General features: G+C 45.9%; 1 protein-coding gene across 5 annotated transcripts in view; it reads right to left on the bottom strand.

Annotated features, from left to right (window-relative positions):
* The window catches only part of ARMH4 (armadillo like helical domain containing 4), a 73,279-nt gene that overhangs the window by 23,898 nt on the left and 21,974 nt on the right, over nt 1–27,407 (bottom strand). For 4 of the 5 annotated variants that reach the window (XM_064461042.1, XM_064461041.1, XM_064461043.1 and 1 more), the window contains exon 5: nt 22,825–23,076. In XM_064461042.1, the coding sequence (XP_064317112.1) occupies nt 22,825–23,076 (252 nt within the window). Of the gene's footprint in view, nt 1–3,897; nt 4,026–22,824; nt 23,077–27,407 lie in introns of those variants that run through there. The other variant, XM_064461045.1, reaches the window with a different exon arrangement.

The following is a 27,407-nucleotide window of genomic DNA, read 5'->3' as shown; positions in this document are numbered from 1 at the left end:
CTGCTTGAGGATTTCAGCAATAGCATGATGGCAGAAGTGCACTTCAGTGCTCTCCTCCAGCTCCCTCCTCTGCACTCAGCCTCCCCAAATCAGGGTAGCTGGAGCTGTCACGGGCAGCGCAGGCAGGGATGGCTGCTTGTGGCAGGCACTGTGCTGATGCCTGTCTGCAGATTACTGTTCATGCTCGGGAAGCGCTCATGCCTTGTCAGTCCTGCCATATTTCACAGGCTGCGCTGTGCAGTGAACAAGCTTGGGTTGGGGTAATTGAAAGAGGTGCCCACTGATTTATTCCACTTCAAACCCATTACTTGCCATTTCCTGGGCCCTGAGCCTGGTCTACGAAAGGGAAGAACTCAGAGTATGAAGAGGAGTGAAAAAGAAACAGTATGCCCCATTTTGAAGCGTTGGAGGGAGGTGAAGATCTAATCTGTGATATACCCTAACACAGAGGATCATAGCCTCCTACTCAGCACTGGAACATCTGTCTGCCCCCAAAGCTTAGCACATGCACCTGCCCCACACTACTTACCAGACCCTTAAGATATTTGCAGATCACCTCCCCTGTTGCTGGTATACCAACATCTTTCTCTAAGTTGCATCCACCTTTTCATTTCATTACCACGGGTAATGACAAGTCACATGTAGGAGATGTTTGTAACAGATGTGCTTAGTCTGTCTCAGCAGTAGGATGCAAAACCAGGAACTATCTTAAAAGGAAAAGCAAAAGAAGCTTGGCTCATTCAGCTATAGCAAAGGCTGAAAGGAAGCAGCATTGCATTCTATAAGCACATCCTAGTGTGCACGCACCAAGACAGGAAGAAGAGCTATGGAGATGAGGCAGTTAAAATAAATCACAGAATCACAGAATGGTGGAGGTTGGAAGGGACCTGTGAGGTCACCTCGTCCAACCCCCTGCGTGAGCAGGCACCCCCAGAGCAGGGGCACAGGGCCGCGGCCAGGCGGGGTGTGAATGTCTCCAGGGAAGGGACTCCACACCCTCCCTGGGCAGCCTGTGCCCCTGCTCTGGCACCCGCACAGGGAAGGGGTTTTTCCTCATGTTTAGCTGGAACTTCCCGTGTTCCAACTTGTGCCCATTGCCCCTTGGCCTGTCATTGGGCACCACTGAAAAGAGTCCGGCCCCATCCTCCTGACACCCACCCTTTAGATATTTATAAGCATTGATGAGATCCCCCCTTCAGTCTTCCCTTCTCCAGGCTGAACAAACCAGGTCTCTCAGCCTTTCTTCATAAGGGAGGTGCTCCTTTCCCCTGATCATCTTTATAGCGCTCCACTACATATATTAATATAATAAATAACCATGTTACTCCAGGGACAAAGAGATCACAGACATTTGAGACTGGAAAGTCAAAGGCATCTCATTATCAGAGCAACAAGGCTCCTCTCATAACATTGGCCAAACCTCAAAGTAGCTCTGAGATGGAGCTTGCTGCTGGAAGAGATGGGATGTTACCGCTGCCCATCAGAGAAGCGTTCACCAGCACCTCCAGCCAATGTGCTGGGGCCTCCCTCTCCTACTGCTATGCATCAAAGCTTGGGCTGCCCCCGTCATTGACGGGACAGGACAACAAGAAAGGATGTAGCTAAAACACAGGATAAGGAACTATCACATCTATCAATGCAATGAAAATCCACAATCACAGCGGGATTGTGGGATAGGGGAACTCACAAATATTACACTGCTTTGTTCCAAAACAGCAGTTATGGTCTTCCAATCATACCAGGACTTTCCAGGCCTTCGATGAGATACTCTTAGAAACCCAGGAAACTCTCCCTTCACCACCAAGGGGAGTCAAACCCAGCCTTGATCAAGCAAAATCTCTGCAATATGTCAGTGAATGGAGCTTGGGGATCATCTCCCTAACTATGATAACTAGGACAAACCAGGAAACTTAGTGCCAACCAAAATGGTGGTTCTGGCTGTCTTTTATGTTGTGAGAGTGATGAAGAGAAGATGCGGTCCAGAAGGGATCCGGGTTCCAGGAGCCCTGCCGAGTGCCCTGAGGAAGTTACTTCATGTCTCTCAGTCTCAGCTCCCCAAATGCAGAAGAGGATTAATGAGATCAGCTGCCTTTGAGAAACATCTTGCACAAGACCTGTTCTGCAGAGGGAGCTGGACACTATTATTTGTAGAGCCAACCCTGGAGCTGCACAACGAGGATAATTATTCCGCTCTTCTATTTCTAAAGAAGCCGATGTTTTGCAAGCATTGGAAAATTATAATGTGTTGTTTGCCATAAATGCAGTAATTATATCTAAAACTCTTCATTAACATGGAAATGACAAATAACAAATTAAAATCAAGCATCTACAATTAGGCTAAAATGCCATGGTAATTTATTATTCTTTGCAAGAAATCATTTTTCACATAATTTACTGTGAATGAGGTCTCATTATGTAATGATATTCAGCTCTTCCACTACTTTTCAGCTTTACAGCTTTATTAATTGCATTCACAACAGTTCTCTGATATAAGCAAGCAGCGTTATCTTAATCTACTGACTGGGAATCCAAACCTGAAAGCATCGACAGGACGTACTTACAGCCAAATGGAGGCAGGAAGACCCAAAGCCAGTGGAGAAAGCAGGGGCAAAATCTGCAAATATATTCAGCACAGATATGATTCTGTTCCAGCTGAGAAAAGGAATTTGCATTTCATCACAAAGAGGTTCAGACCAGCACTGAGTTCTGCCAATCTCACCCAAAGTCCTATTTCACTGCCATAACAAAAATTATCTAGATGACACTTCCTTCTCAGTTAATAGCAAAGCTTCCTATTGAAAGTTGGGCCATGAGGCAATGAGTGTTCAAAGGCAGTGGGTATTTCTCAGTAGTGATGACTCAGACACCTGACGGCAATCAAACCAAAATGGTTTTACTGAGTCTGTACTGGCTGAGGAGAAGGAGTCTGACAGAAAAAAAACTCTCCTAGGAGGCAGAATGTGACAGTCTGATGCTGGGCTGTTCAAATGAAGGAGCCACAAATATATTTGGTAGATGAATAGAGAAGGCAGCTCCCTTCTTAGCCTGCACAGGGGGACAAGGCTGATCTCAAACAATTTAACACTGAAAAGTCTCTGAAGGGAAATGCTTTGAAGGAGAGGAGTAATTTTGATTACCTCCAGACTGGCAACTTCAGTGTACGTGCCATGGTAGGATCCGGCTTTTTTGTCTTCTGCATGAGGCCAAATTCAACCCCCCAACAAGCAGACCTGGGTCCATGGTGTACAACTGTACTGGCAGGACTCAGCACTGCACAGCACACTGGTACAGTGCCTGGCCATCACCTGGACCCTGCAACTCCTGGTTCGCCCTTAGATTTCATCTACAGCCTGGAGAGGTGGCCTGGTTTGAGAGAATAAACCCAAACCAAGCTCCAGCCCTACCTCCATGTCCCTCTGGCCTTGCACTTTCAACCTAGGTCCTCGTATACGAAGTTTAATTGCTGTGGAGTGGCTATTCCAGGGGCTGCAGAGAAGCAAAACCTCTCCTTCCTCTGCAGCGCCTATTGACAGTTACGGGTGAGACTTTGCAGACAAACCAATATCCCAAAATCTTGTCTGCTGCCACCCCCTGAACCTTGTGAAATCATCATTACCTCCCAGACAGCTCTGCACGGTGCTGCAAGTGAAAGGGTTAATTTATCCTCAGATCATCCATTAACTGCATTTTCCTTTTATTTCATATATGGCACAGAGCACCGTTCCTGCAAGATTAATGTCTGTGCGACTTCAGTCTCCATGGGGTTTGCTGCTGCCCTCAAGCATCCACACTCAGTGCTGTGGCATTCTGCATCCCAACCCTTCCAATCAGGAATTAATGGATCTGGTGTTTCTCCAAGCAGATTAAGATAATCTGTAACAATTTACTTACACTGAAAGGGCATTACCCTGATTGGAACTGGTCAGAGACCACTCTCTGATTAGGATAGTGATATGATGTGGCTCTAAGATGATGTTTTGGAACACGAACATCTCCGAATGAACTCCTGGTTTTGCTGCCATCATCTGTTCAAATAATGAAGAAATGATTTGACATGTGAGAATCTTCACAAAATTATCTGGATAAAGCTTCAGAGCTTAATCAGCTTTCAAAGTAGCAGCAAATGTTTATTATCTAAACCCTGATGGCCACTCCCTACTGCTTAGCTTCCAAAGCCCACGAAATGGGCCAGAAAGCTTTCTGTTGACAAGTGCTGTATCAGGTCCTCTAGGAGGACAAACTCTACAGAGGCAGACATATAAAGAAGGCACTGACAAGCCCCAAGGAAGGAATAAACAGAGGACACTTCTTAAGCTTATTTTTGTAGTAGCCTAACTGCACTGTGGTTTTAAAAGAGATTAGACACACTGAAGAAATTAATTCACACATGTATTGGGTTTGCATAGCAAGGTTTTGGTAGCGGTGGGGCTACAGGGGTGGCTTCTGTGAGAAGATGCCAGAAGTTTCCCCCATGTCTGACAGAGCCAATGCCAGGTGGCTCCAAGATGGACTCGCTGCTGGCCGAGGCTGAGACCACCAGCGACAGTGGGATGACATATTTAAGAAGGGGGGAAAAAAAATCCCTGCACAGCAGCAACTTCAGCCTGAGAGAGGAATGAGAATATATGTGAGAGGACCAACTCTGCAGACACCAAGGTCAGTGAAGGAGGAGGTGGAGGAGGTGCTCCAGGCACTGGAGCAGATTCTCCTGCAGCCTGTGGTGAAGACTATGGTGAGGCAGGCTGTTCCCCTGCAGCCCATGGAGGTCCACGGTGGAGCAGAGATCCACCTGCAGCCCGTGCAGGGCCCCACGCCAGAGCAGGTGGATGTGCCTGACGGAGGCTGTGACCCCGTGGAGAGCCCGCACTGGAGCAGGCTGCTGGCAGGACCTGTGACACTGAAGAACAGCCCACGCTGGAGCAGGTTTTCTGGCAGGACCTGCCCTGGGAGCACCCACGCTGGAGCGGTCTGCTCCTGAAGGAGTGCCCTGTGGAAGGGACCCACGCTGGAGCAGTTCATAACAAACTGTGGGCCATGGGAAGGCCCATGTTGGAGAAGTTTGTGGAAGACTGTCTCTTGTGGGTGGGCCCCCACGCTGGAGCAAGCGAAGAGCATGAGGAGGGAGGAGCGACAGAGACAACACGTGACGAACTGATCGCAACCCCCATTCCCCGTCCCGCTGCGCTGCTTGCAGGGCAGATTTCTCTACAGAAATCAGGAGAGAAGTTGAGCCCAGGAAGAAGGGAGGGGTGAGGGGAAGGATTTTCAAGATTTGGTTTTATTTCTCATTATCTTACTCTGATTTGACTGGTAATAAATTAACTTCCCCAAGTCAAGTCAAGCTGCTGAGTGATATCCCTGTCCTTATCTTGACCCATAGCCTTTTGTGCTATCTTCTCTCCCTAGTCTAGCTGAGGAGAGGGAGCAATAGAGCAGCTTGGTGGGCACTTGGCGTCCAGCCCAGGTCAACCCACCGCAACGTGTAAACGTTTTCCCAACCATACACAACCTGCTTTCATCTTGATGACCACCTCCCCAACACGACTTGACGCTTATGTGTCAGCAGAACAATGCTACAGGCTCTCTCCTCCATGGCCCCACGCACCAGGCAGGAGTCATTCACCCCACACTGACCAGCTGCTTCATGCCCACCAGGTAAGACATGCAACAGGGTCAGAGCTCAAAGGGAGACTCCCGCAAAGCCCATGCCCAGCTGTAGGGCAGCCACTCCTCCCGAGACCTCCAGGTTCTTGTCAGATGATGGGATGCATCAGGCTACATACTCCATCACACAGAGACTTGTTCACACCCCAAAAAAATGGTGAGGTGGGAGACCCTTGTCCAAACTCACCGCAGGCAACTCTCACTCCCAGTCTGGAAGGATTGTAAGATACAGCATCACCCATGAGGTAAGGGGATGCAACAAAGGTCAAAAAAGACAAGAAGCAGCAGGAGAAGGCACGATGAAATATTTAGAGACCTTTGCCAGGATTTTGTATCTCCCGGTGTGCTGATAAATCTCCACATTACATGCTAAAAGTAATCAGCCTGGAGAAAGACACAGGCATTTCATCAGACTTCAAGCAGGGGGCTGGTCGCTTATCTTTCAACAGGTCTTGCAAAATCCTGCAAAGAAGTCAGCGAGCAAGCTCTAATCTCAAAGGCAATGTTAATAGTCTTCCCTGAGGAGGAAATTCTTATCCAACAGCATATTTCAGAAATACACAAAGCCAAGAAAAGGTTGGGAACCAGAAGTTTCTTTCAGCTGTTTCGAAAGTATCACAGTCCATCAGACAGGAGAGAGCTGTGTCTGATTAAGCTGCATTTTTTTGTTAGTTTATAACTGCAAATATTCTGCCTAGAGAATTCCCTGGGGAAAGGCTGCCTTTTCCACAGCACAAACAAAACCTCTATGGGCCACCTAAAATCTGCAATTCTTTGTAGGTACAGAAAACAGTGAAACTGCAGAGTACCTCCAAAATTTAGTCCTAAACATGAAAGAAAATTACTGGCCTTATCCTATACAGTTGTGAATTGGTTGACAGATTTAGGCAATTACTCATTAAGCCTAGTTAGGAGTTTGGTCGGTGGACAAGATGAAGTGTTGACTCAAACCAGTTCATCAAAACATCCTGATTTATATCCTGATTTATAAATCTGTTCCTTGACTTAGAAATGCTATTTGTCCACATTTACTTTAACTCGAAGAGACACAAGAGCTTAAGTTTCATTTTCAAAGTCCATTTCTAAGATATAACAAACAGATCTACCAAAGCCAAAGGAGTAACAAACCACACATTTCCGTATGAGCTCTTGGACCCATAACCCATGTGCCTTTGGGAATCCACAGCCAATTTGTGCATACAAGAAAATCTCCATTCCAATATCTGTGAATAGCAAATGAGACCCTGCGAAACAGAGCAGGGCAAACATATCTGGTGCTTGCTGAAAATGCTATTACTTTCTATGCTATTGCACCAGCTTTTCTGCATTGAGGACGTGAGAAAAGATCCTGCCTGTGCTGCAAGCAGGAAATTAACTCAGCCCAACAGCGACAACAACTGCAGGGCAAACGAGCCGCAAAAGAAAATGTGCAGAGTCCCCAGCAAGGGACGGGGATGACATGTGCTTACACTGATGTTCGTACTCAGCTGCATGTCTTTGGTCTCTGATTTCAGCATCAAAACGTTTTATGTGGAACCTGGTGAACCTGAAAGACACTGCTCAGATAAGCACCTTGGAAGGTACCCTGACTTACTGAGTCACATCTCCCGGTCGGTGCGCAAACCCAGACGGTTTCTGGGGTTCCTGCCCTGGCACATAGTTAAGGGCTTTAGGGGGAAGCTTGTACTGAAGGAAAAGAATATAAGAATGGCTGTACTGGATCAGCTCAGCCCCGCATTCCATCTCTGAAAGCAGATGCTCACAGAAAAGCCTAAATGCAGGGCAAACACACAGTTGATACTTCCCTGCCTCATTCTCCAGCCTGCAGAAATTTACTGCTGATCCAGGGGTCACAGTTTTCCTCTTTCGCAGGCTTCAACAGATATTTTTGTCTCAGAAACTGTTAACATTTATAATACAGGGAGGAAGAAAAGGAATTTCTTGTTAATTATTTCTATTACTGCAACAGCTGAAATCCCATCTGAGATGACACACTCATGATAAATGCTCTACAAACATGTAAAGGGAGACTGTATCTGCCCAAAAGAACCTAAACAAATAAGCCACCACAAAAGCATTGATATTGTCCTGTGTATGAACACTGGGAGTCAGGCACAGGATGGGTAAGTGATTTGCTCAAGGACACATAAGGAGAAAAGCAGCACTGCCAGTAATTAAAGAGATGAGGAGACGGGGCTCTGCTTACAGCCAGTCTAGATGAGACCAAAGGCCTGCCTGGCTTAGTAAGGCTGGCAGTGGCCAACAGTATCCATCTAGGAGAAGCTTATGAACGGGACAATCACACAGTCGCTCCCCTTACACACCCTCCGCACCTGGTGGTCTGCGGCTCAGAGACCCACAGAGCCAGAGGCAGGGTTTCTGCATTTCAAAGACTGGGATGGATTTTTCCTCTGTGAAATTGCCTACCCAAATAGAAAAGCAAAGGTGCAAACTGTGGGCATCCTCAGCATCCTGTGGACAGGCGTTCTTCCATGGTTAGCAATGCACTGAGCACGTCTCCTGCAATTTGTTAGGAACCTGCCTCCTGCCTGTTTCACACGATGCTCCCCAGGTCTGGTATCAGGGGACAGTCACTCGCTGTTCCCCTGCTCAACGCTCCTGATTCTACCCACCTCGATCAAGGTCTGTGTAGTCATACCTTGCACAGAACCCTATTTATCCTCTCATTATTTTTGTTATTTTATCCTTTTGGTTACCCTTCTTCTTCCATATACCTTTTCCTGCTCTGTTGTATTCTTCTCCAGATGGGCAGAACGGCACTGAGTATTTAGGGTCAGAACGATGGTTAATATTTTTTCTTTCTGTTGCTTTGTTCTCCCACATCCCGCCAGATTACTGTTTCTAATGTGTCAGCCTCCCCTTCCTCTCAGAAGGATTTGGCACAGAGGATTTGCTTTATTTTCTACTCTTTGCCATCCAACTCCCCAGATCACCATCCAAACTCACTCTATTATGGTGATAAGACTAACAATAAAAATAACTCTTAGCCTAAATTTCCCCCCGGAACTTGACTGTCCCTAGGATTTTCTCCAGAATCTCTTTCAGAAACATTATCTATGCTTTCCTACCCACCCAGGCATAAATAAGTCCTATTTTCTTCCATGACTCAGCAGGGCTATTTACTCTGAGTAAATACCCACCCATCCCAAGCTCAGGGTGACTGTAGAGAAAACCTCTACATCACTAGTTGGGGCCTGGGACAGGGTAGGATGGGTCCAGTACTCACACCTAGGAACCCTATTAGTAAAGGCTAGTTTTAGGCAGTGCAGAACAGAGGAGGGAAACACGAAAGCAGCGGAGCCAGCAGGCCACAAGGAGGGTCTCCACCACCCTCGGCAGGACTCTGGGTAGCTGCAGACCTCTCCCAGCTCATCCCTGGGGCGTGAGGACAAGGGGCCCTCCTGCCCACCCACGCTATGTAATATACCCAGTGTCACTGTTGGCAGGAACTTGAAGCAGATTCAGAATATATTAAGAATTAAGAGTCCCACTGATTTTTAAACTGTCATATTCATCTTCAGAGTCCACACAGTAGCGACTAATCAAACCTTAATAAGTAATCATTGCTGCTGTCAATTAGTACTGTTGATGCGTACTTTCCCTACAGCAGATGACTCAGATTTGGGGATGCCAGCTCTGTTTTGGAGGGATGTCATCACAGTGCCCGTGCTGGCCCGTGTTCATGCACTGTCCCAGGAGCTCCCACTAGCTTCACTGATGGCACCAGGAGACATCCTCAGGGACAGGATTCCCTGCAGCGCCCTGGGAAGGAGCCGTGCAGATGCATCCCAAATCCCACTCTGCCCCGAAGGCATTTCTGTGTGCTGAGTGCTGTCAGGGCCCACCTGCAGCCGGGCCAGTACCTCGTCTTGCACAGAGCCGATCTAGCACGGTTTGAAATTTAACCATGGGCCAAATTTAACCACAGTGGCTTTTGCTCTAAGCTTGTCAGGATGCAAAGTTTGAAGTCACACATAAGGGGCCAGTGACGCAGCCGTGCTCCGCATGAAGCAAAATGGTACACAGTCCTGGGGAAGGGTCTTCACAGTCGTAGCCCCTCCAAGGCTGTGAGACAAGAGCCTCCACTGGAGGAGCACTCACAGAAATGATGCTCAGTTTTGCTAGCTGGGATTCTGACTTTATCTGCTCCATTAAGATATGCACCTTAGCAAAACACGCTCCTAGCTTGCCTCCATCTAGTAGAAGTTAAATTAACCCTCTGCCTCTCCTGGTCCATGCTGCAATTGTACTGGAGCACGCAACATGTGGCTGAACAGAGTTGGCTCACCATGGAGTCACTGCAAAATGTGATTTAAGAGGTCATCACAAAATACCTGAGCCACACAGACCAGCCACAGGCACATTCCCAACCAACAGAAAACATAAGGTGCTCAGCTCATCTCTCTGGGGCCAGCTGATGGCATGTCACCTTGAGGTTGCTGCACACTAAGCCCACATGCACAAGCAGCTACCGTGCTTCAGCTGATGCTCTGTAACTTGACATAAGCCCGAGGCACAAGACCGCACGAGTCTCCCAGGAAGGGTGCAATCAGGAACATATTTGCTGCCTACAGTAAAGAGAGCAAAGGGTACAGAAGTACGCACCTGCATTTTGTCTGGCAAAGAAACCCACCTCCAGCCTAGATATTACACAGCTGTACACACTTACAGGCTATATCCTTGCCCACTAAACCCCACACCATCTTCTAAATCAATACCACACTATTTGCACTTAATAAAATCTAGCCTTCGTAAACAGCACTCACAGGAACACATTCTGGCTACAGGACAGCAAATATAACCAGAAAGCATTGCTTCATTGAGGCTATTCATTCAGTCTAATACTACACTCAACCCTCTACCCAACACTCCCTACAACTGAAAAATGGGAAGAGACTGTATTTAACCAGTTCTTATAGATACAGATAACAACAAAACCCAAGAGGAAGGTATTTTCCTGACAGGATATTTATACTCAATCCTATCTTATAATTTTCTAAAACTTGCTTATAGACAGTTGCAAGGAAAGCCAGAACTGAGCAGGGCAAAGCAACCGCCCCCCAAGGCTTACTCATGGGAAGAAACAGCTTCTGCCTGGACTGGAAGGGCAGATGCCGAGATCTCTCCTCAATCCTGAATGAAAGCAAGTGCTCAGGTCTGGGTTTTGGGACAACTGTGTTGAAAGGAAACAAAATCAGGGCAATTCAAGGGGGGGTGATCCTATGCCAGGTTGATGGGGTGTTATGGGGAGAGAGGGGCCATTGAGGGCCCTTTGAAATTCTCCACTGGCGTTAGACCTGTCCTCAAACGTGCAAAGAGAAATGCCAGCTCAACTTCCATGTGTAGCAAAAGTGCAGAAAGGCCATCACGATGTCGCATGTGCCAGGACACGAGGTCTGACAGGCACCTCGGAGCAGCATCCAGCTCGCCTTGGCATGGGCATCCATAAGCCAGTATGATGGATGCAACAGCATGTTCAGCTTACGGGGGCAGTGACAGGAGCGCAGCACGTGACACTGTGAAACAAAACAGGGCGTCCCCTGGGGACACACACTGCGGCTGCAGAACGGGTGGCGAGGAGGACAGAGCTCAGCCCCAGTGACTGTATCGAGCTCCTTGCTAAAAACAAGCACAAGCCTCAGCATCCACTACTGCAAAACTGGATTGTGCAAAAGCCTGGGTGAGAAAGTCAGCCTGAGCAGTCAGAGGGAAATGGGGGGATGTGGGGAAAGCGACGTAGAACAGGAAAAAAAATGGAGAAACTCTTGGCCTTGCTTCACATTAATAAAGCCTCAAGCGCAGATGGTGTTGCCGGTACATTAAAATAAATGATAGGCTATTGGGGAATAGCCTTGCTGAAAACCTTTATTATATCCCAGGCTTGGATGAGACTGTGATTAGAGTTATTAAAAAACAAGTGGGGGGAAGCACAAAAGCCTCTAGTAATTCTCACTGTATCAAACCCCCTCTCTGTGATTAATGCTGATATCCAGCATTTTTGCAAAACAGTTGCTTGAGGTTTGAGGTAATTATTTTATTGTGAGTCAAAATCTAAGCAATTTACTTACTTCCCATACATGTTCCTAACTCACTGTCAGGCAGGGCAGGATTTATGTGTGTATCAAGAGAGCATCCTCCCAGGAAGGAACCTGGATCTCCTTTGATCCTCAAGTCACCTTAATTTGAGTAAACACCAGAGGGGAGGTAGGTTTAGCATCAGTCATTTGTGGTTTGCACTGCCCAAGCATAGAGAAAGCGTATCTACAGTCTCATTAGAAAGGTATATTTTAAAACCATCTTCTCAATAAATTACCTCTCTCTCCCTGCTTCTTGTCGCAATGAGCTCTTCTCCTCTGTTTTTCTCTTATCGGCTCTGCAATGGAGCCAACTTTTTAACCCAAAAGATCAGCCTCTGACGCAAATCCCCAGAAGGACAGAGGCAATTCAAGGCCAATGAACCTTCCCATTCCCTCTCTCCATTTTTTTATTCTTTTGGAGGGCTGAAATGCCATGAAAACAGACAGATCTTTTGCACTGTAGTATAGATCACTATTAGAAAATAAATATGATTTCTCCAACATAAGGACAAGTCTCTTTTTACAAGGCAAAGGCCACCCAGACTAGCACATATAGGAAAAATTAATAACTCTCACCCAGGGAAAGCTACTGCCCTGCGTGTGTTCTTCAATCAGCTAAGTGATTACTAAAATCCAGAGGGCAAGAGGGCTAAAAACCATCTCCTCTGTCTAAATGGAGCCAAGTTTTCTGACACACATAAACTGAAGGATAGAAGAAGAGGCAAAGCACACTGAGATGTGATACACGCATACACTGAAATTGCAGACATGAGGAAAAAAAGGATTACTGCAGATTAAAAAGACAGCATAGACACTATGATTATATTACAGTAGGGCCAACAGACAAGGAGACAGACAGACAGTGCCAGGGCAGCTGACAGTATGGAAGGATGCGTGTCTCACCACGCTGTGCGGAAACCCAGATGGTGCTTGGTTAGCAGATGCAGTCCAGCCTTCGCAGCACAGAGCTCTGTGCAGGCTAATGGGCCCTATCCTTCAATCCAGGCAAAAAAAAACAAGATAAATTACTTGGAGCAGCAAATGCCAAGCCATGCTCCAAGGTAGACACATCTTAACTCTAAAGGCTGTAGCAAATGGATAGATGGAGCCAAACAGCTGGAGAAGGTCAAAAACACCAGCCATGTGCTTGAGTTTTCCAAGCTTTGCTTTCTTGGGTCAACAAAAGCAACTGGAGGTGCAGGCAGAAAGCCTGTTAGAAGGAGTCTTCCTGTGCTGGGAAAGCCCAGGAGCTTGGTGCTGCTGCAGGTTGCCTTTCCATGCTCCCCAGAAAGCCGAGAAGGGTGAATTTGCTCAGCTATGCTCTCCAGGCAAATTGTAGGTGACCAGTGGCCCAGACTTCAGTTCCTTTCAGCAAAGCTCCCCTAACACTCTCCGCACACAAACATCACCCAAGGCTCCCCTGCCCCACGCTGGGGAGGCAGCAGTTTCCACCACAGAATCTGTTGCTGTGGGTATTTCTGGAGATTTTTGCATGGCACGGTAGTGAGGACGAGGGCCTGCAGGAGTGACAGCAGCCCTCAGGCTTGGATTCATCCATGCCTCCCACCATCCATTAGAAATTTCCCATGATCAGCCAGACCTCAGCTGGGACCTCTCATACCGACCATATCAGCTATGGTGACCAAAGTCCCCTCACTCCTCCCATGAATCAGCAGACGATTTCTCCGTGGCTTCATACCGCCTCACTCCAGGACTGAAGAAAAGGAGGCAGAAAAGCTGTGGATGGACAGGATCTCTTCATTCCCCCTAGCAATAGCCAGTATTTCCAGTTTAACACCTTGTCTGATGGGATCCCATCTTCTTCACAGGCAGGGAGGGGGAAGGCAGAGCCAAACCCAAGCAAATGCCTCTAAATCCACCCCCAGCTCCTGGAGGCAGCACTTAAAGGCTGGTAACAAATGGGCTTAGCCAGTCTTCCACCGACACAGGTTTAACTTGATGCATAAATCTTGTGGAAGGGCTGCTATTTCAAAGGATCTTATAGTGCTGTTGTTTCTCAATATACTCCACCAAAAATGTCAGGCTAAAATATCTGCCCTGGTTTCCTGCTGGAGGTTTCAATTTTTTTATCAGCTTTATTTCACCTGTTTCTGATAGATGCTTGCTTTCATTGCTAGGAATCACCAAAACACCTTCCAATCTTCTGTTTTACACATCTCTATTCCCTACTCTTGGTCTTGATTTCTGCTTCAAGGACAAGAGTTGAGTTGCTTCCAAGTGGAAGGACGTGGCTCCAACCCATTAGTGGTTCATGCTCCATGGCTGGAAACTCCCCATCCCAGTTCACAGCAGAACAGCCAAGCTGTCAGCTTCTCCCATTTAAAATGCATGGGCCTCATTCACAAGGGCACAGGAGTCTTGTGCTGGATGGAAAAATGGAAGATCAGGGTGGCAGGTCAGGACCACAGGGCTCAGATTTGTCCAAGTTTTGCATCTCCTGGAAGGTCCCGTTGTCCAAAGCCTCCGCGTGAGGCATAAGGCTGCTTCTCAGCACACCACTGAGCACCACGCTGCAAAGCCTCTGCAGGACTGGTCTCAAGGCTCGTTATCTCAGCTGGCTTCAGAGCAGAATTAGCAGCAAGTCAGGTCAAAGAAAGAAGCAATATTAAGGAGGGGAAAGTGTTTGATCCCAAAACACCTTGTGATAAAATCTGACAACAAGAAAAAGGTATCTCCAGTGTGAGTTGTTCCCTCCTGGGAGCTGCTCTGCCGTTAACAACAGTGTATGTCACACCGAGCTGGTAGAGAGGATCATTACTGTGTACAGGTATGTGGATGCAAAATTTCCTTCGACAAGGCAAACCTGATTAAATATGAGTCTGCTCCAGGATTAAGATGCAACCATGAACAATCTCTTAAAAGAGTAAAAAAATAAGTCATTCCAAACAGAATACACATCGCTCGTGAAGAACAGAAACTTGATGTAGGCACAGATTGATGATGGGAGCTTTATTACTGCTTGGGAGAGGAAACGGGAACTAGCAAGGAACATATGGAACTGTATAAATTATTTGGAGCACCAAGAAAGACAGGAAGAATAATCATCTATATTTCTGAGACTGCTCATTTCAGTCTGGAGCCGTCTGGAACATAGACCTCGCATGGCCAACGCTTTGTGCAACAAAACTCCCATAAACACATACGAGGCAAAGCTACAGAGGGCAGGACTGCTGCAGGCAACTGGGCTTTGAACATGTCAGGAAGAAAAATCTGCTGGCTCTGCTCCTGACCCTGGCTCCTGCCAGCCCCTCTCACCTGGGATTTCTATGGACTCAGTCCCTTCAATTGGGATGGTGACTTTTTGTGTCAAAATGCCCAAGCACTGATTTAATTCACCTCATTTAAATCTCTACACTGCTAAAGGCTCCCTCATGAAACCAGTGGGGTCACTTGGCCTCTCTGCGTTTTTGCTTACCACCTGTAAAACATGGATACCCTTTCCAGGGTAATTAAGAAGATAAATGCATTAAAGATTAAAAGGCACTCTGATGTTCCAATAACACGAGCTGTAAGATTACTTAAAATAGATCCATTCTGGGCAGCAATTAAAGAACATACTACTAACTTCTGAGTCTCAGCTTCTGCCTTCCTAATGCTGGCTATTTTTGCCCATAAAAGCATTAATCCTAGCTTCCTGTAAAAATGACATTTCAAATATTCATCATCCTCCACTACCCTGCCTTACCATCATTAACCAGTGACATCCATTATATGGTTTATGCAGTATAATTTGTGAACATGGATCTGCAATACAGCTAGAGCTATTTTCTCTGTAACTACTCAGAGCTGCAAATATTTTTTATCCATTAAAAAAAAATTACATTCCAAAAGTGTTTATTATGCAAGTGCCTTGTCATTACCTAAGTGAGAGAGTTGCATGACCTTCCATTACTGTAAGAACTAAGATCCTACACACAAAAATACATGTAATGCAGACATGGTATATATCTTGGAAACTACGTGTTGAAAATTACATTGTCACACTTCATAACTTCTAAACTGCCATTTTATTTTTTTATATCTTTAATTTCCATCAACAGCCGTGGTCCTAAATCCTCTGTGTACTAGATCTCCACAGGCAGATGGAAACCAATAATGGATGCTGGGGAACCAGGGAACTCAGGTGACTTCTTACAAGCTACAGCATGCTCATGTAACCCTGTAAGACGGTACTGCCAGTGCCACAAGCAGGTGGATATAACCAACACACCAGTGGTCAGTTAAAGAAATGCAGACCTGGACAAAAATGGGTTTAAGGTAAAGGAGAACAGAAAATAGTATCTAACATACATAAAAGCCACCATATATATTAAACTCGCATGTAACTGTAACGTGGAACTGCAGATCAATGAAGAAAGAGCAAGGTGCAAAAGCATGCTAGCAAACATACAAAAATGACTTCAAGTGGACCCTAAAGTGAGGAAGAAGAAACCGTCAGTGTGAACACTGTTCCTCCTGGCAAAGGATTCCAGACGTTGATGACCCACCCTAATAAACTCACCACAAACCCCTGAATGAAACCACCACTGTAAGGACCCACAGAAGCAAGGGAAGGACAAGCATAACACTAGAATAAAGCACAGAAACCAACAAGTGTGTGTGTAAAATACTATCTGCATTATTTTTTTTCCTGTAATAATCAGATCCAGATTAATAATGATTAGACTCTTAAGATTTCAATTATATTACCAATAAATTCTTGGGTTTATATATATATGAGGTGTGCCTCCTCTTTGCCGATAAAACAAGATTTTGAGCATAACAATGGAGTTTCCTCTGTTCAGGTTTCTGGTTCAAAGCAGTCCCTCCTCTGTTTATTAGTGGTAGCCTAGGATAAGCAACTGGTTTCAGTCAACATCTTAACCAAAGTCCACTATAACCACCTCTGCGTAGGGAATTTGAGCCATACATTCAAAACGTCACAACCCTATATGCCTCAAGAAGCCAATGCCATTGCCACTCTGAACAACTCCCTACATTTTGAATGCACAAAGCAAACTACTGCATGAGCCAAAACAGCAATATTAAAGGCTTAGTAAATTTCCCTGGACCTCCAGTTGCTACCTTACTATGGATAGCAGGAGGTCCCAGTTAAGAACTTCATCTTGGAATGTGGATGATAGGCAAACACTATGGCATTAATAAATAGCTTGGGAGCCTGGGGACATTTTCGTGCTCTACCACAATGTTCCCGTAACAGTTCAGGCTAAGCTGCTACGACTTGGCACATGGTCTGTAAAATAAGGAGTCTCTCAGACACTGGGAGAATAAATACTCTTGAGAAGTGGGAGAAGAACACAGTCACAGTAGCCACCACCGAAGCAGAGGGCCTTTATCTCCATGGAGGTGTACAACAAAGACCATCATGAGGAATAACTAAAGCAGGACCCAGAAAATGTTCACTAGGTTTGAACTAATCTAAACCAACTGCAGTTCTCCTTGTAACACATAAACACTTAATCACAAAAGAGGTAGCAGGGAAAAATGATGTATTTTTATTCATTCCTAGAAAGCCCAAGCTTTCTGCCCGACTCATGCTCTCCGAAAAGTTAGTATTCACCTACCACACAACACCTGCGTACAAACCAAGGAGCAAGGAGAGAAAGGTCAAAGACATCTTGCACGCATTGTAGAGAGGTCTCAAAATACTGCCGTGTCCTTTGTTGGCAACCTCTGGAGACAAAGCATTTGAACAGGACAGCAAAAGAGATCCCAAAGCACATCAAACCTTCCTTCTCCATAGCTGCAGGCTGTTAGAACAGTTTTTGGAGGATTGTTTTCCATTTTACAAAGACACAGATCACGTGCTTTACTTTTTATATAAATATTGCTGGTGTGACGGGTGCACTTGCCTTGACCGAACTGGTGGTGGTTTGGTGCAGCTCTGGAAGAGGTAAAGGGCTGAGCCGTAGCCAGGCCGTGAACTCCTTGTGTTTCAATCTGTTCTTTGAAAACCCAAAAAGGAGCAGAGTGGCACTGTGAGCATCAATGCATATGAGCTTGGAACACTAATCATGTATTTAACACGCTGGTGGCTTTTCCAAGACTCATTTATCAAGGAATAAAGAAAGTTGTGGTTACAAGTAGGCTCCTGCATACCTTTTCCATCACATGTAATTTGACTACAAGCCAACCACTTTATCCCAGAAAATTGACACCCTAAGTGAGCCTTCTTTGTGCTCTCCCTGCTAGGCAGCACTACACCTCTCAAGGTGTCTGCACCTCGAGGCAGAGAGACCTTTTACCAACAGCAGATCTTTGGTAAGCGACTGATATCGCGCAAAACCTTGTAGTACGGTAACTTTGATTTTCTCTTGGTAACTGTGATTGCATGCTGAATTGATGCTAATGAAACATTACATAAATTTTGCACATATAATCCCTGAGACGTAAACCATTGACCAAGTCCAAGGCTAAGTTTGGACCTAGCTGCACCCGGACTCCTCTCTGAGGAAAGAGTTTAGGAAGCAAAGGGGTCCGCTCTGAACGTTGTGACTTAAGAGGAGGGTCCTCCTTATGCTTCTGCATCCCTGGCCTCTCTGTGCATCATTCTAACTCAAATGTAACTCCATTTTCCTTCGTGTGTTTCTTCCACACAGTAATTAATAGCGAAGCTTGCCATCAAACTTCGTTAAGTTGCACTTTTACAACATCATATTAAAACCACTTTTGCTAATACCTTTGCCGGTGATTCTTTAAGCAATCTAAATCACCCATCACAACAGCTGGTTAGAGAATCAGCTGATGGACTGTAAAACTGACAGCCTCGTTACTGGCATTTATAAATTGCTTTTGCTCAGCTGCAGTTAACGTAGGGCCATCTGACTTCCCAGAATTGACATTTTTTAATGATTGTTTCTCCAGCACTTTCTCACTGACCACTACAAAAATCCAAACCATCTCTTGCTCTGCCGAGCTGTTTGTGGATCAAGTTATTTGTTCTCTAGGGATTTGCAGTGTGTCAGCCATCAGACTAAGCAAACTCGATAATAACTGACCTGAGAATAGCTACTCCAATACTTCTGGACTCTTCTGTACTATAGATTTTAGCGTTAAATGTCAAAATTCTGAAAGCCAGAGGACAGACGCATCCCCAGGAGAAGGACCTACGTGCAAAGTATTTGAAAGATGGAAAATGCAAAGTGTAAAAGTTTGGTGCTTAGACAGTGTGCCCTTGTTTTGTACTGCGTTGGGTACTGTTACCTTTCTGCAGGTCTTCCTTTCCTATGCCACATCCCAGGCCAAGCAGAACAACAAAAGTTTTTCTCTCTAAACCACATTTCACTTGCACAAGATGAGAAGTTCTTCACATCTCAGCACTGTTTGGCAAAAGAAGGGAGGTGCAGAGTTGTTCCCCGGGATGCACAAAGATGCACGCCTCAGGCTGAGCACAGCGCCCCTGACCCGGCTGCATTCGGAGCTGCAGCTCCCCCCTCCAGGGACTGCATCTGGGGACGTCCAGTGGTGATGAAGCTGTCTTAAAATTAAAGTCAAGTTAATTTTAGCTTTAGAAGAAAAAGCACTTAAAGGAAATGGATTTCAAAGAGGTAGCTTTAGATGAAAGTATTTAGAGAAAAAGCGTTTCAAAGAGAAATAGTCTGTGCACACGTCCAGCAGATCTAAAGCTTTACAAGCCCTTCACAGCGAGTCTCGTCTCTCCAGGTGCTCCAACAGAACATTGTGGGCACCTCTTCTGGCCTCTTGTCAGATTTGGGGGATTTCTTAACAATCCACCTCCTGCTGACACAAACTATATGGGGTTTTTTTCCACCCTTCCTGTTCTCCTAATACACCCCATAAAGAAACAAGTAACTAGGACCAGGTATGGACACAGCAGTAGTCCAGCACATGCCTACACACCCGAGGCCAGAGAACCAGAGCAGAAACTCCCACCTAGCACAAACTGGGAAGAGGGGAAGGGCTGCACTACTGCAGCAGCATCTCAGGAAAAAGAAGCCCAGCAGCGCCATGGAGATGCTACAGAATCTCCCATTCCCCATGCAACCCCAGCAAACGAGGCCTTTGAACACCTCTGTTCAGCTCCCTGCGTGGCCTCAGATTTTCAGTGTGAGCTCATGCAAATCGTTGGTTTTCTTTGTGCCTCTAAACCATAAATAATTTCCCTTCCTCTTTGCACCACTGTGGACAGCAGCACATTGTAGATGGGGAAGGAAGCAATACTGAAGAGCCATTAAGGTCATCTAGACAGAAAAAGAATAAATGGGTCTTTACAAAAGTGTTTACCTGGTGGAATAAGAGGGGTGAGTCACAAGCAGAAAGACTGATCCCACTGCGTCCCCTCTTTTGCCACCCATGACACCACTGCACACAAGTCCCATCTAAGTCCTAAAGATGAACTCAGTTCAGACACAGCCTCATCCTCTCCCCCATGGCTGCTTGCACAGACTGCAACAGCTTAAAAATAAAAGAAAACCCAAACCATTTGGATCTGGTGACACATAACCCAGGCAGGCACTTCCAGAGAACACAGAAATTCGCATCTGCCCAGTCCTCCAGGTGCCCAGACTTGGTGCTCTGCAGCTGACCCAACTTGACAAGGGCTCCTCCAATTTGCATGCAGGTCAATAAAACCTAAGTTAGGGAGAAAAATCCTGCCTTTTGCCACACAGTCATTTTATTCCATGACTGAAATTTTTGGAAAGACAGCCTTTCCAAGGTCTAAAATAGAAGGTGGTGGAGGACGAAGGGTGCAGGATGATGCAATATTAAACATCAGAAACTGAACCAGACGCCAATGTCCAGAAGCAGGTCTCCAGAAGAGATAGTGAAAAGTGCATCCTCCAGCATGGCTCTGCGCTAGGACAAGGACCCCTCCTAGTTGATGCTATTACACCAGGACTGTTACAGCTACATACTGTTTCATAGCCCAGGTCTGCTTATTTTTTGTGCACAATTATTACAGTCTCTCCAGCCACAGAAGTTTACTGCACACCAGGGACAGCTTCAGCCTGTGGTCACTGCTTCCCCACCTGCCTCATTTACCAGCACATCTGACAGGCATCTCCTACCCTGAGTCTCTTCCTCCAGCAGTGAAGGTGGTCGGGCTGGAAACACAGCCACGGCTCCAGTTCAGACCTGCATCAGCTGTGAACAGAGCTCTGCCTGATGACTTACAGCAGAACAACCTCCTCTGTAGCCCCAAAGTTCATGGCAACAGCCTATGCCATATACAACAGCATCTTCAGTAGTCTCTAGACACCCTTCCAAACTAACCATTGCCCTGCGCCCTGTTCTGGGAACAGGACTCCCATCAGAGCCCTCCGGGGACCCAAGCCAGATGACATTTCATCAGCCACCCTAGCTGGGATGGTTAAATGTTCCAAGATCCCTGAAGAGATATCAGTGCCATCTTCCTCCATGACACCCAACATGATGCCTGGCGTGCAGGGACACACCTTAGAGTTTGGAAAACGCTGCCTCTCTTGAGCACATTACAAAGCACTGTCACCCTTAGCCAGGATTGACTGATTCAGAGGCAAAGCTCTGCCAAGCTACCCGTCCTCGTACTTATGGCCTTGAACCAGGCGAATAGCTTTAGATGGTTCATAACTTAATGCTACCTTCTCACTATTGCTAGCAGTTGTACAGAGCTCACCACGCCAGCCCATTGCACCCCTGAGTGCAGAAAACATGCTGCTCCTCCTGCATTTTCTCTCAAGACACCACAAATATCCTGCACCAGGATGAGAACACAACGCTGCTGATGTGACTCCCATCATAACCCTACGTTTCTTACACACTTTTCCTCTAAGCACTGCCATGTAACTCTTTAGTCTGGCTTACCAAAGCCAACCAGAAAGCCTTAAAGACTTAGAATTATTCCCTCAAACAGCTCCTGTCCAGACTAATAGAATAACAGGACACATGAAACAGATCTGATGTGGCAACCATCCAGTACAATGTTTTTCAAGCAAGAGTTAGTGGGACAGGGAGATATCAGACCTGATGCAAACTCAAACTGTCCTCAAAGAGCAACCCTCCCAGGGAGTTCTTGAAATATGCTCTTTGATTCAATTCAAAGGAAGCTAACAGTGCTAAAACAGGCTAGAAACAGCATTGCAGGGGGAGAACCTCTGGGTTAAATAAAAATTAAACATTCAGGGGAAGTGATAGTTCTTCTAACTCAACATAAGAGTTGTGCAGTTTCTTTATTCGATGAGCTTCTCAAAACAGCTAGTTCCCTAGTAGTCAAACACAGAGATTTTCTGTATAGATGTGGTTCAGCTCCACCAATGAACATGAAACGTTCCCATTGCTTTTGATGCAGCTTGGCTTGGAAATCTAGTATGCTGGGAAATAATCCCAGTGCCCTTAGCTAAGCTGGGCAAGTTCCCTTCTAAACTCTACCTTGTCCCACACCAGCTTTAACCTGAATTAGATGGACTTCACACATATAAACACTGATAAGCTATTCCTAGGTGGAATAAATTAGTCCAGTCGTAAAACACAGCACCTATATGAAAGACAGGAATAAACTGTATAAAGCTTTATAGAGGTGTTGCAGGATTTTCTTGCTTAATACTGCCACCATAGGGTCCCATGGCTGTAACATACACCCCTTAAAAATCCCAGAAAAGTGGCACTTACAAGAATGCTGCTGAAGTAGCAAATGGGCTGATAAACAACTAATCAACTACCCTACTCAGTTTGTCCCCACAGGACGTATATCCCTGCACCAACCCACGTCAGGCAAAGGGCACTGAAATTTCCCCTCACCTGAGAAATATTTATCTGTCCACCCTCAGAGCAAGACAACACTAAGCTCTGGGAATGAAGGAGCAAGTCTGAAGTATTTAGAGCAGCTCTCCCCAAAATCAAAACTCAGGTCACACTGCCTGGGACCCATCCCAGTTCAACCAGTTGTTACTGGGGGATGAAGTTTCCTCAGAAATGAACCTGCTCTGTGTTTAGCTTGAGAGCCAACCCATGAGACTCCCCGGCATGAGGGGCTGTCCACGCAAAGGGAAGAGCGGGACACATCCTCTGTAAGGGTAAAGGAAGAAGTGGCTTTTTCCCTTACCCAAACCCTGGTTCTGTTGCTCCCATTCGATGGTGTCGGGAACCTGGTAGGACACCCCAGCCAGCTGGGCCACAGGGTTTTCCAGGCCAGCTATGGGCTCCTGAGAGGTTTCTCCTGGAAGCGTGAAGCCTGGCAGCTCAGTGTCACCCTCCATGCTTTCATCCATTGAATCTATGTCTTTGTCCTCCTCATCTTCCTCTTCCTCCTCTTCTTCTTCCTCTTCCTCTTCCTCCTCTTCCTCTTCCTCACCTTCTGGCCAGGGAGACATAAAAGCAACATTAGAAAAGATCCCACAACACAGAATATTTATACATCTCTACAGGTGAGCACCAAGACAGCCAGCTGATATCACTTCTCCAAAGGCAGGCCAGCTGAATGAACTGCTGCCTGTTTTCTAACAGGAAAGACACCCAAAGGGGTTAATTTGGAAGAGCTCACCAGCATTTTAAGTTGCTAAGTAACAACGAGATGTTGACTTCGACTGTCAAATGCATTAGTGGCAAATACTGTTATTTTGCTTCCTAAGAGCAGAGTACAAACAAGCATGTGCATGTGTACAAATAACTAAGTATATATAATTATAGTGCTCTCTGCTCAACTAACTTCAGCTCCGGTAAGAATTATTTCCCTGATTTCCAGTCTTGGAGGCAGCAATAAGCTGGTTCTATTTTTAATTTTTATTAAGCTCTGGAAAGGATGCTGCTTTCCAGCCCAATTAGACTGATATGTCCCCTCCTCCAGAAAATGCATCTTGCTCTGTTGCACACTGGCAGATCAGCTCTTGGGTGCGGGAGAGCAGCGGAGATGGTAGTGATCCTCAGCAGGCTTGTACCGGCTCTCCTGTCACCACAGATTTCCACCAAAGGTATGACCAAGGAAGGCTTAACTCCGTATTGGAAAGAAGGCAACACAGCCAACACTTCAGAAGAAAGCAGATAAATGTGACACTGAGGAAATCCCTGTGGATTCTCCACCAGAGCAGATACCCATCTTATTCCAAAGCTGACTGTACTCAACATATGGAGAGATAAATATTCAAGCCATATTTCATTGCTAGTCTAAAACGGCAACACAAGAATGACCACACTGGATCGAACCAGAGGCCCTTCCTGCCCACATCCTATTTCTGACCACAGCTAGACGCAGGTGCTAAAGAAAGACTAGAGCAAGGCACACGCAGAGCCAGTCTTCCCAGTCTCTCTTCCCAGCTTTTAGTTATCAAAGACTCAAGGACTTCCTGAGCCAGAATTTTCATCCGAGCTATTTAATAGCTCCTAATGGAGCTACCCACCATGAGAAGATAGTATCTGGAATAATGACATGCTTTCAATTTCTGATGGTTAATTTTTTTCAAAGACAAACACTAAAGCATAATATTTATGCACTCTATCTAATTTACATGAAGCTCTGCTCAGTCTGGTAGAAAAACTCCCTCCTGATGTACTCAGACTGGGCGAGCCCATCACCCTGCATCTGAGCAGCTGGCTTAGACACAGGGCCTAAGACCATGTTAAAAAACTAACAATCCAGCCAACCCTTTATTTCTGTTGGAGTTGTGCCTCATATAGGTTACAGACACTGCAGTAAGATGGAGCAGCTGAGGTAGGACACCTGAGGGGCTGCACATATCATACCAGCTGTAAGTAAAGCAGGTGATGCTTCACTCTCCTTTCTGCTGTGAGATGCAATGGCACTCCAGCACAGCTGTTTCACAAAACACCCGAGAAACTAACTGGGGAACTTTGGGGAAGCTATTTAGTTGGTGGATATCCGACTTAAAATAACTGTGGGGAGTTGGCCTCCTTCCTTTGGCCCCTACTTCACACACTGGAATACCTAGAGAAGTCTGTGCACTATTATAAAACCACAGCATTCACTGTGCTGTTACATGGCATCTCCTTTCCTTCTAATTCAAGGATTTGCTTTAGAACACTGCATGTTTTTTCTAGCTCACCAGACAAGACAATCCTGCTCGACACCTTTCAATTCTAGCCCTGCATTTCATACAAATGAGCTTCTGTTTGAATTTAGCTGCATCATCCTGCTATAGCATGGCTTTCAGTACCTGGAAAGGAATGATCACTCTTGCAAACAATTATACCACACAGAGCATCTAATGGAGCTTACAGGGATGTAGTTAGCCCCTTAAATTCCCATTACATTTTATAGGCAGTTTCTGTCTTATAATGTGCCCGTCATTTCAAATCAACATAAAAATTTTCTCTATCAACCCGCATGTTGTCATACAAAACACACAGCTTCTGTAAACCTGAGAATGTCACCTGGAGAGTGCTTGCAGGAAACCTGCAAAGACAAGTTAATGTAGGTCTTTTACCACTGCTGAGAAGCAGCACAGCTATAAACGTTTTCCAACTTTAATAGCTGAACAGTTAGCACACCAGAGAGGAGGCACACGAACAGAGGCTTTTCCCTAGATGGACTGGGTGAAAAAGCAGCCAAGAAAAACCAGCGATCAGATATTTCTCTCAGAAAAACTAATACAGGACAAGGTTTTTAGAAGCTTCGTGCAATTTTAGCAAGCCAAATCAGAGACACCTGCCAGGACCTACGTTTGAAGCAGCAGATAGCCATCTCTGTACCTCCAAAGTCTTGCAGGCAGCTGAGCTGAACACCCAAATTGAAAGCGCCAAGACTACTTATCATGTCTGATCATCACCAAGCTACATCAATCATCACGCAGCCACAGCACAAAGATGTGAATAATGTAGTCCTTGTAGCACAACCACTGTGAGGGAAAAAGAAAGGGCTCTTAACTTGTCTTCTCTTCCTCTGTAGCCCATTCCTACTCTGAAAACAGCTTTTTAACCCCCCATCCCAAAATGCCAGCAGCTTGCCTTGCTGCAGCACAGAGCACCACTTGGTGGTCACAAGGAGGAAACTACACTTCTAAAAACACGACAAACTTTACAAGTGCTGTATTTCAGGAGCAGAGGTGCAACAAGAGCCCGGCAGCCGTGGGCAGGATGCACAGAACACTTGGCAGTCTCATAAGATAGAAAATGGAAGCAAGCATCACACAGCTGAACCTCAAGCTGGAGGTCTGTGCTTCACACAAGAGCATTTTGCAAAACTCACATTTTCCCTCCTAAATTGGCACTTTTTAGCCTTTCAGAGGCCTCAGCAGCAGCTTGAAAGAAAAGAAATAGAAAAGAATGGAGGTAGCAAGGACTAAAAGTGCAAAGCTGAGCAGATTCAGAAGGCATTCGGATCTTCATGTGCATTTGCAGCCCATTGTGAACTATTTTGTGTACCACGTTTGCATATACTCTTCAGTTTTGGCTAAGGTTCATCTTACAAAAGAAGCAAGATAAACATATAATGAAATGCTAGTGTCTCACAGTGAAGGCACTAGTCTCCAACCAAAAAACTGCAAGTATTAAGTTTTCTTGGCCACAGACAAATCTATCCAAATCAGGCATTCACCTACAGCCCAGCTGTAGGAGCACTTCTAAACATCTGACAGTCGTCACAAGTGCCCCTTGCTTGCTGACGCAGGCAGGTACACAGCACCTACAGCGGTTTCTGCTGTGAACCATCTTTCTATAGCTCTTGCTACGTGACATATAAGCTGATCCCATTGCTCTGCTTGCATGCACCGAAGCCTAGCTCTTGCTGTGATGTGCCACGGGGCCCTGTCAAGGAGGGGCGGTACCCTGTCTCCTCTCCTGGTGACACCAGGAGTCTTTGGCACCAAAACACTTGTAGTCCAAGCAGATGTTCATATTCTCTACTGCAGGTAAGGTAGTGTGAGAGTAGTCTAGGGCAGAGTTAAAGACTCATCTCCAAGAGCAAAGGAATCCAAAATCTGCCACAATTTGACAGCCTAAATAAGAACTGTATTTTGTAAAGTAGGCTCTGCTTTGCCTTCGTTGAAACAGGAAAGGAAAAAAAAAAAAAATCAAGACACTTAACAACTCACTGCTGTGACAACAGTACAATTTAAGAAAGATGCAAGCAGCAGGAATCTCCTGGAAAATGAGATTCCCAATTCATATATCAAAGGCTTTCGCTTTGAAGGACTTGATAACCTTGTAACAGGTGTTCAAACTTTCAGGTTTAGAGAAGCTACAGGAAAGCACCAAGAAAACAAATCTGAGACAAAATAACAAATTTTTAGTGGAGTTTTTGGGGGTTCCCAGATTTATTAATGTCACCAGAGATGGCAATGGTTGGGCTTTATCATAGGGCTCTGGACCGATCCATTAGTGGTATCCATAGGATGGGATTTGCTATTTCAGGGTGGGAAAGCTCCCTATGCTTTTCTCAAAACAAGGTTTTTCACTACAAAAATGTACATATCCATGATGACTTTTGTGGCTCAGCAGAGAGAAATGAGACCACCTCACATCTCCTTCCAGAAACATCTCCCTGACCCAGCATAAACCCATGTTCAGTAGCTTCTGAAGCAGCTGGGCAACAGCCAATGTCCCACAAGTAGAAGCCTCAGCCCGTGATGGCAGCAAGGCCCTCGCAAACCAACTGCAGAGAGGGAGCTTGGTCTCTCCAGACCATCCCGAGCTGCAGGGAAGGGGATCACAGGCCCAGCTCTTCCTCCTGGCAAC

Source organism: Phalacrocorax carbo, chromosome 9, assembly GCF_963921805.1.
Source record: "Phalacrocorax carbo chromosome 9, bPhaCar2.1, whole genome shotgun sequence".
Taxonomy (NCBI): domain Eukaryota; kingdom Metazoa; phylum Chordata; class Aves; order Suliformes; family Phalacrocoracidae; genus Phalacrocorax; species Phalacrocorax carbo.
Note: the sequence above shows the minus strand (reverse complement) of the source record. Positions and strands in the feature narration are given on the sequence as shown.